General features: G+C 38.5%; 2 protein-coding genes across 2 annotated transcripts; both read left to right on the top strand.

Moving 5' to 3' along the window:
- The first annotated feature begins 5,092 nt into the window (after positions 1–5,092).
- LOC116131869 (monodehydroascorbate reductase, seedling isozyme-like) lies at positions 5,093–7,725 on the top strand. Its single transcript, XM_031417532.1, has 2 exons — positions 5,093–5,868; positions 6,408–7,725. The coding sequence occupies exons 1-2, from the start codon at positions 5,093–5,095 to the stop codon at positions 7,723–7,725; spliced, it is 2,094 nt and encodes a 697-aa protein (XP_031273392.1).
- An 867-nt stretch (positions 7,726–8,592) lies between these two features.
- On the top strand, positions 8,593–10,017 carry LOC116131868 (monodehydroascorbate reductase, seedling isozyme-like). The gene has a single exon (XM_031417531.1). It carries the CDS (start codon positions 8,593–8,595, stop codon positions 10,015–10,017), a length of 1,425 nt encoding a protein of 474 aa, XP_031273391.1.
- The last annotated feature ends 323 nt before the right edge of the window (positions 10,018–10,340 follow it).

The raw sequence follows: 10,340 nt of genomic DNA, 5'->3' as shown, positions 1-10,340 counted from the left end.
TTTGAGAAGAAGAAGAAAACTTTACTCTTTAGCTAATCGTCTAGCTGAGTTTCGTTTAAAATATCAGTTGCTTCTCTCTTCCTCTGTATATAAACAAGTGTATTTCTCTGAGAATAATAAGAAAAGATTCACACATTTTTCAGTTTTCTCTCTTTTAGTTTTTCAGTTTCACATGGTATCAGAGCCTGAGACAAACGTNGGTTGTATTGACAGGACCCCAGTGCACATTTACAAAAGGAGGACTCCAAAGGCATAGAAGGAGCACACAACATGTGGGTTGCAAGTGGAAGGGCGGTTATCCACGTGGCATTGACATGTAGTAGGTGTGACGTCTAGGTATAAATGGGGAAAGATGAATTGTAAATAACAGGCAGATTTTCACACTACTAAAAGGGTAGGCATGTGGGTTATAAAGGCTTTGGCACCCTCCCTTGGCAAGCTGGTTTTCCAAAGAAAGTCCTACCCAAGCCCATGAAAGGCCCATGGCCCAGCCCAAATTGTTGAGTTATTGGAGTGGGTTCCTATCAATTGGTATCAAAGCATGATCCTACGCTTATGTGGTAGCGCATGCATGGTAGGCTGACCTTGGGCCCAGGCTGCTACCCCAAGAAAGGGCATGGAGGCCCGAGGGAAAGGGGATCTGCGTAATCACCCAAGGGGTAAAGAGGCCGATGTGGACGTCGATTGCAGAAGCATGGTGGAATGTTAGGATCCCACATTGAAAGGGAAAAAGGTGGGCATGTGGGTTATAAAGGCTTGGGCATCCTCTCTTGGCAAACCGATTTTCCAAGGAGATTTCTACCCAAGCCTATGAAAGACCCATGGTCCAGCCCAAATTGTTGAGTTACTGGAGTGGGTTTCTATCAATTGGTATCATAGCATGATCCGGGCGCACGCGTGGCAGGCTGACCTTGGGCCCAGACTGCTACCCCAAAGAAAGGGGATCCGCGAAGTCACCCAAGGGGTAAAGAGGCCGACATGGAGCCCATGCAGTAGGGGCCAATGGGCCCCTCAAGGGGTCGAGAAAGAGAGTTGCTAATAAGCTTCTAGGGCCTGACAGGCTTCTAGACAAAGTAAGACCCAAAGGGAAGGTAGTAAAGGCCAATGAAGGTGGGGTAGCCAATGAGGGCCGACGCTCTCTGGAAAGAAGATCAACGAGGGCGTTAGGTCTCGAAGCGTGGGGGAATGTTAGAATCTCATATTGAAAGGGAAAAGGATGGGCATGTGGGTTATAAAGGCTTGGGCACCCTCCCTTGGCAAGCTAGTTTTCCTAGGAGAGTTTTACCCAAGCCCATGAAAGACCCATGGCCCAGCCCAAATTGTTGAGTTATTGGAGTGGGTTCCTATCAATTGGTATCAGACCATGATCCTACACACGCGTGGCAAGCTGACCTTAGGCCCAGGTTGCTACCCCAAGGAAAGGGGATCCTCGAAGTCACCCAAGGGGTAAAGAGGTCGACATGGAAACCATACAGCAGGGCCTAGTGGGCCCTCCGAGGGGTCGAGAAAGAGAGTTGTTGACAGGCTTCTAGGGCCTGGCATGCTTCTAGGGGAAGTGAGACCCAAAGGAAGGGCAGTAAAGGCCAATGAGGACGGGCGCTCTTTGGAAAGAAGACCAACGATGGCGTTGGGTCTCGAAGCGTGGGGGAATGTTAGGATCCCACATTGAAAGGGAAAAGGGTAGGCATGTGGGTTACAAAGGCTTGAGCACCCTCCCTTGGCAAGCTGATTTTCCAAGGAGAGTTATACCTAATCCCATGAAAGACCCATGGCCCAGCCTAAATTGTTGAGTTATTAGAGTGGGTTCCTATCAATAACCAATCTTTCACTTCTCATTCTCAAACAATGTGGGATATCACAATTCACTCCCTTTCAGATCTAGCGTCTTTGTTGGCATCCTTTCTAGGCAACTCTAAATCATCTCACATTTTCGATTGGTTTATTTTGAGTTTGATACTAGTTGTTACACTTTGACCCACCCTTAAGATATTATCTGCTTTGGGCCTAGCCACGCATGGGTTTACTTTTGTGCTCTGCAACTGTCCTTCACCCAAAACACGTCTCCTTAGTTATATGAACCCAAGCCTTATAAATTGATCCTAAGGTTCATTTGCTAAGTGATGTGGGATGTGACAAACTCCCTATTGTATGGACCTCACATTTTCGATAGGTCACCATGCGGACCCAAGCTGTCAAGATAAATAACACGTCTCCATAGTTATGTGAACCCAAGGTTCATTTGCTAAGCAATGTGCGCTGTGACAAACTCCCTACTTTACGGACCTCACATTCTTTTGAGGTCATCACACTCATCCTATCATGTAGCAAGTCCACTCTGATACCTTGTCAAATTATGTGTCCAACGAAGTAGAAATTGTTCGCTTTGGGCCTAAGCCTGCATGAGTTTGCTTTTGGGCTTCATGCAAGCGTTCTAAAGCCAAAACATGTCAACTTAGTTATGCGGACCTAAGCTGTTAGGATTAGGCACTTACTACCAAGCCAAAAGCTATAGCTTGTGTCAGAGGCGCAACCCCATTTCCTTAAACCATCAGCCCCGTACTCTGGTTGAAGGCAAGAAGTGGAGGCTAGCCCACCTAACCAACAACCCCATTTTCTTTATTTTAATTTTTGTCTTTATTTGTTTGATACTCCCAATTTACTATCAAAATTATCTTTTTCATATTCTCTTTCGTTTTACTTCTCTATCAGGTCAAATTTTCAATGGAAAAATTAAAATTCACTTTTTTTTTCCTGTGTTAATATCTTCGTATGCATGTACAAAAGTTTCTATTGGCTCTTTCGAATATGAATTTCTTTGTCAATCTTAGTTTCAACACAATTCTTTGTTTTTAGTGCACTACAAAACAAGAAAAGGACTTGCAATTTTTTGATACAATATTTAGAAACTATATTTTGTAATCATTTATTTTATTAAATTTTTAGTTTACTTGCAGATTTAATACAACTTATGTGAAACTTAATGAAATTAATATTGTTGTGTTTTAATTGGTGTGTCTCATCCTTCTCTCATACAGGGACCATCTTTGGAATTTGCAGACACTTTGGAATCAAGACGGTCAACAATGAAGGAAATTATGACGACCTTGAATGATGATAATGTCAGCATAATTGGAATATATGGGATGGGAGGCGTGGGTAAGACCACGATGGCCATAGAAATCGGCAAACAAGCAATAGAGAGTAAGTTATATGATGTGGTGGTGATGGCAGTTGTGACTAAAACCCCGAGTATCTGGAAGATACAAGGAGATATTGCTCGCATGTTAGGTTTGACAAATTTCGATAACAATGACGCGTCATCTAGAGCACATTCCCTAAGGAAGAGAATCCAGGAAGAGAAACAAATCCTTGTTATTCTAGATAATGTTTGCGAACGAATTGGATTGTATAAGATTGGTATTCCTTTTGGGAGTTACCATAGAGGTTGTAAAATTATACTCACCTCAAGAAACAAAAATGTTTCTGATGAAATGAAGTGTCAAAAGACATTTCATGTTGAAAGTTTACCAAATCAAGAATCCTGGGCCCTGTTCAAGAGCAATGTTGGCGTGGATGTTGAACATTCTGATATAAACATTATTGCTAAAGAGATAGTTGCTGAATGTAATGGCTGGCCAATTGCGATTGTGACTTTAGCAAAAGATTGATAGAACAAGAACAAGCATGAGTGGAGCACTGCAGCAGAACAACTTAAATTTCTTCCACAAAAAATTGAAGGATTAAGTAACATAATTACAGCTCTGGAGCTAAGCTACAACTATCTAGAAAGTGAGGAAGCGAAATCAGTGTCTTATTCTGCAGCTTATTCCCAGAGGATTTCCAAATTCCTGTTGAGATTTAGCTTGTATGGGATGGGTCTAAGGTGGTTCAAAGACATTAAGACAATAACAGATGTCAAAGTCAGAACACGTGGTGTAGTAAGTATCCTCACTTCATCTTTTCATTAATCATTGATGATGAATGTGGTAAAGAGAGTGTCAAAATGCATGATGTAGTTCGTGAATGTGCATTAACAATAGCACCTAAAATCAACCAGACATTCATGGTGAAAGATGGCAATAGACTAAGCGAATGGCCTAGTAGAGCCACATATAATGATCTTACAAGTATCTCATTGATGTCGCATGATATTCAAGAGGTACCTGATGAGTTGGAATGTCCAAAGTTGCAAGCCCTATTTTTGCAACAAAACTTAAATTGGTAGTCCCTGTCAATTTCTTAAGGAATGGAAGATCTTAAAGTTCTAGACTTGAGTGGAACCTCAATCTTTTTGCTACCTAAGTCACTTTCTTTACTTGTAAATCTTAGAACATTATATTTTAGTTTTGCAAGCTGGGTGATTTATCTGTATTAGGAGAGCTAAGTAACCTAGAGATTCTTAGCTTTTTGGTTCTAACATTGAAGTGATTCCTACATCCTTTAGCCAATTATGTAATCTAAGGTTGTTAGATTTGAGTGAGTGCACAGAGCTAATCAGATATCACGTGGAGTCCTAGATTGTCTTTGTAGGGTGGAGGAGTTGTACATGATACAAAGTTTGAGGCAAGAATTTTCAAGGTTCCGAAGGAGTTTTTTCGAAATTTAATGAGTTAAAGGGATTGTCTCGTTTAACTAGCTGAAGATTGTGTCCCAGATCCCAATATCTTGCCTAAGGATGTCATGTTGTTCCAAAACTTATCCAACTTTACCTTAGAAATGGTCTTCAAAATGAATACTGGGACACCAAAGATACTCAAGATATGATGCTCCGCAGATAATGATTGAGAAGAAATTGATTGGGTTAAGAATTTGCTGAAGAAAGAAGTGGAATATATTTTTAGTGAAATCCCCAATTTTGAGAATGTGCTCCATGACCTAGGAAAAGAAGGTATCAATGAATTTAAGTCTCTAATTATCAAACTTGTGACATAGCAAGTCTACAAATACATTAGAACCAGCAAGAAACTAACTTCCACAATTTGGAGGAATTGTATATCAATAGAAATCCCAGCTTGATCGAAATTTGTCATGGTCAGCCCCCAATGGAGTCCTTCGTAAATTGAAAGTTTTAGAGTTGAAGTGGTGCAATGCGATGGTAAAGTTTTACCAGCCATGTGAACAGAGGTTTGCAAATCTTGAAACTTTAAAGGTATCTACTTGTAAATCAATTGAGTATGTATTTGATTTTCAAGTGCTTGAAAATGCAAGTGAAGAAACCAAGTTGTTCTCGTCATTGAAGGATTTAGAATTGATTATGCTTCCTAAGATGACCAGTATATGGAAGGGTGGCAGTCAGTTTCTAAACTTTGATAACTTGAAGAGAATAAACTTGGAACATTGTCTCAAGCTAGTGAGATTATTTTCACCAGATCTTCTACAAAGCCTAGGTTGTTTGGGAAAAATGGAGATAAGTTATTGCAGTAACTTGGAGGAGATCTTTGAGATGAAAGATACATCCATGGCTTCCCCAACTTTAGGAAATCTAACTTACATGAGCGTAAGTTACTGTAACAAACTGAAAAACCTCTTCAGCCCATCCATTGTCAATAGCTTGGTGAAGCTCAAAACACTTAAACTATCGCATTGCTCAACAATAGAATACATAGTCACAAACGAAGATGGAGAAAAAGGAGCATTAACAGAGAAGATCATGTTTCCTAGTTTGTACGACATGGAACTTGAAGATATGGAAAGCCTCACTTGTTTCTACAGTGGAGTCATTGCTATTGAATTCTCGGCTTTAAAGAGATTAATGATTTGTCAATGTCCGAAAATGAAGACCTTTGGTTACGGAAACCAAGTGACACCCAAGCTCAACAAAGTGTATTTGAGGAATGTTAGATGCAGAATCTTAGCACCAATGGACCGGTATGTGAACTAATGCTTAAAAGTTAGCATCTCTTTTAGTTTGTTAATTGCTTACAAAGATCATTTACTTTCTCTTTCTTACACTGCCTGGTTCATAAAATATTGTTTTCTTTTCTAAATTTTTTAATTATCATTTTCTTAAAAGGTAACACTATTAAAAAATGGTGAAACCATTTTATTTCATTAATAGCTTGTTATAACATATGATATGAATGAAATGCTACATTATTCACAACTTCTCTGTTTTGTCTCTGGTTGCTTTTATCTTTCCCTGTCTCTGTTTTCTTTATTTTAATTCCCTTGCTTATTCCTTTATTTCTCAAACTAAGAATTTTGGTGAATGTGTATATATGTTGAATACTGGTTGCTTAAGAACTTGTGTTTAGGTAATTGAATTTATAGCGTTATAATAAACTTTTTGTCTTTAGTTATATATTTATGTTATCTTGAATTTGAACTTTTGTGACAGAACCAATATCATCCTTAAATTATATTTATGGTATCTATTTGAATGCTAAAACCAATATTATCTTTTATAGAGCTGCTGAAGCTATTTATGAATTCAAGTACGTGATCCTTGGCGGTGGTGTCTCTGCTGGATATGCAGCAAGGGAGTTTGTTAAGCAAGGTGTTAAGCAAGGAGAGCTTGCAATTATCTCAAAAGAAGCAGTGGCTCCATATGAACGCCCCACACTTAGCAAGGAATATCTTCTCCGTGAGAAACCTGCTAGACTTCCAGATTTCTATGTGTGTGTTGGAAGTGGAGGAGAGAGACTGCTTCTGGACTGGTACACAGAGAAAGGAATAGAATTGATCCTTAGCACAGGAATTGTTCAAGTAAATCTTGTTTACAAGGCTCTTGTTAGTGCATATGGCCAAGTTTTCCGGTATCAAACATTGATAATTGCAACTGGTTCCACACCACTAAGGTTGACAGATTTGGGTGTACAAGGAACTGATGCGAAAAATATCTTCTACTTAAAAGAAATTAATGATGCTGATGAATTGGTTAAAGCGGTTAAAGCAAAGAAGAATAGGAAGGCTGTGATTGTTGGAGGAGGATATATCGGTCTTGAGGTTAGTGCAGCTTTGCGAATCAACAATTTGGATGTTACTATGGTTTATCCTGAACAATGGTGCATGCCTCGACTCTTCACTGCTGGTATTGGTACTTTCTATGAGGGTTATTATGCCAATAAAGGAATCAAAATTATTAAAGGAACAGTTGCTGCTCGATTCACAATTGACTCTAATGGAGACGTCAAAGAAGTGACACTAAAGGATGGCAGGGTACTAGAAGCCGACATTGTTTTTGTTGATGCAGGAGCTAGACCTCTCACATCATTATTCGGAGGGCAGGTTGAAGAGGAGAAGGGTGGAATAAAGACTGATGCATTTTTCCGGACAAGTGTTCCTAATGTTTATGCTGTGGGAGATGTTGCTACTTTCCCTTTGAAATTGTGCAATGAGATGAGAAGAGTTGAGCATGTTGAGCATGCCTACAAATCAGCTGAGCAGGCTGTGAAGGCCATCAAGGCAAGTGAGGAAGGCAAAACAATTGAGGAGTATGACTACCTCCCTTACTTTTTTTCTCGTTCTTTTGATCTCTCATGGAAGTTCTATGGTAGCAATGTTGGAAAGAGATTACTGGTTAGAGACAATGGTCCTGGATCAGAAAAGCATAAGTTTGGAACGTTTTGGATCGAAAAGGGCAAGATTGTTGGAGCTTTCCTTATGAATGGGACTTCTCGAGAAAATGAGGCCATTGCCAATGTTGCTAGAGGCCAGCCTCCAGTTGATTATTTGGATGTGCTGAAGAAGGAGCTGGGTTTTCCCTCTAAAGAAAAAGATAGGTGAGAAATATAAATATAATTAAAGGCTGATATACAAATTTGGAAAAGTTAGTATTACTCAAATCCAATATAAATATTTAAAAAAAAAATGGTCTCAACATGGAAGCCAGTTTTTTATGTCAATCAATCTCCACAGTGAAACACAGTATTGTATTGTTACCTTAAAAGAAAATTGGGAATACTTGACATTTTGTTTCTGTCTTCCCTTTTATAAAGCATGAAAAGTTGTATCATATTATAGAATAAGAAAAAAAAAAATCTAGAAACATAAAACGTTTGACAAAAGTACTCTTGGTGGAACAGTCCTACCATATTTTTTGAACTTTCATTTAATAAAATTTCATCAAATATATATATAAATTTTCATCACATTATCACATTATCCATATGCCATCTGTTAAAATTCTGCAATAAGTGCATCGATTTTGTTTTTGCTCTATTGTGATAGGTTTATTTTCTCAATAAATGCATATGTGTGATTAGATTCTGTCGGATTTTATGTTAGTGTTGCAAAAACCTGTTAAAAATTTTATAGAATTTAAAAAGCTTCAAAAGCAATCCAGAGTTCAAAAAGTTTGATCATGAGGATCAGTAAATAATGCCTTAAAAAAAGGTAGCTGTTGTTACATTAAAATTCATTTGTGGTTTTTACCATGTAATTTAAAAAGTGAAGTTGTGTAGGGAAGTTTGTAACTCAAATTTTGTATGGCAGATGATTTAATGTGTTAGTTTTATGTATCATTACTTTTGTTAATATTAAAAGTTTCCTTTTAATATTAATCATCTTGCTTGTTCCTTTGTTTCTTGAGTTGACCACTTTGGTCAATGAATAAATATGTAAAATATTGGTATCTTAGTAACTTTATTATAAATGACATTTTGCTTAGTTATATATTTATGTTATCTTGAACTTGAACTTTTGCGATTAAGAAATTTCAAATATTTGAATGCTAATTCGAATATCATCTTTCGTAGAGCTGCCAGGGCTGATTATGAATTCACGTATGTGATCCTTGGTGGTGGCGTGGCTGCTGGATATGCAGCTAGGGAATTTGTTAAGCAAGGTATTAAGCGAGGAGAGTTGGCAATTATCTCGAAAGAAGACGTGGCTCCATATGAACGTCCCACGCTTAGCAAGGAATATCTTCTCCCAGAGACACATGCTAGACTTCCATATTTCCATGTGTGTGTTGGAAGTGGAGGAGAAAGACAATTTCCTGAGTGGTACACAGACAAAGGAATAAAATTGATCCTTAGCACAGAAATTGTTGAAGTGGAGCTTAATTCCAGGGATCTTGTTAGTGCATCTGGTGATGTCTTCAGATATCAAACATTGATAATAGCAACTGGTTCCACCCCGGTAAGGTTGACAGATTTTGGTGTGCAAGGAGCTGATGCGAAAAATATCTTCTACTTGGGAGAAATTGATGATGCTGATAAGTTGGTTGAAGCAATTCAGGAAAAGAAAAATGGGAAGGCTGTGATAATTACAAGAAATTATTTTGGTCTTGAGGTTAGTAAAGCTTTTCAAAAGAACAATTTTGACGTCAGCATGGTTTTTCCTGAAGACTGGTTTATTAGTCAGTGGTTCAATTCTGTAATTGCTGCTTCCTATCATTCTTATTATAAATCCAAAGGAATCAAAATTTTTAAAAGCACTCGTGCAGTTGGGTTTAACGCTAACTCTAGTGAAGAGGTCAAGGAAGTGAAGTTAAATGATGGCACTGTGCTGGAAGCTGACATTGTGATTGTTGATATAGGAATTAAAGCTATTACATCATTACTTCTGGGTCAGTTTGAACAGGAGTTGGGAGGAATAAAGACTGATGCATTTTTCAGGACAAGTGTTCCTGATGTTTATGCTGTGGGAGATGTGGCTACTTTCCCTTCGAAATTGTACGGTAATGAGAATATTTTATGGGTTCCAGTAGTTGACCATGCTCGCAAATCAGCCGAGCAGGCTGTGAAAGCCATCAAGGCAAGTGAGGAAGGCAAGGCAATTGATGAATATGACTACCTACCTCACGCATATTCTCGTTCCTTTGATCTTTCATGGAATTTCTATGGTATACGATCTGGTGGCGAGCAGGTGATATTTGGAGAAATGGATCATGTATCACCACTGCATAAGTTTGGAGCATACTGGATCATAAACGGGAAGGTTTGGGGAACTTTCCTGCAGAATGGGACTCCAGAAGAAAACGAGGCCATGGCCAAAGTTGCTAGGGGCCAGCCTCGAGTTTATAATTTGAATGTACTGAAGGAGCAGGGTCTTTCCTTTGCCACAAACTTTTGAGAATTCAAAACGGTAATATCCATATCTATATCTAGGTTGCTTGTCGATTCCGGTTTAGCTAACTTACAATGAATCTATATTTGCCTATAATTTTTTGTTGCTTCACTACAAAAAAAAATAAAAAAAAATTACATTTCCTACCAACAATTTACTAGGGCCCCTAGAAAAAAGGTATATTACAATTGATTTATCAAAAAATATATCAAACTGCCCTGGGAAATTGGTTACATTTTATATTAATTTAAAATGTGAGGGACTGTGATTATTCTGATGGGACCGACGAATCTAAATGATTTGATCATAAGAGGACTTAATAGATATTA

Source organism: Pistacia vera, unplaced genomic scaffold (genome assembly GCF_008641045.1).
Source record: "Pistacia vera cultivar Batoury unplaced genomic scaffold, PisVer_v2 Contig246, whole genome shotgun sequence".
Taxonomy (NCBI): Eukaryota; Viridiplantae; Streptophyta; class Magnoliopsida; order Sapindales; family Anacardiaceae; genus Pistacia; species Pistacia vera.
This window is presented reverse-complemented; position numbering and strand designations above follow the sequence as displayed.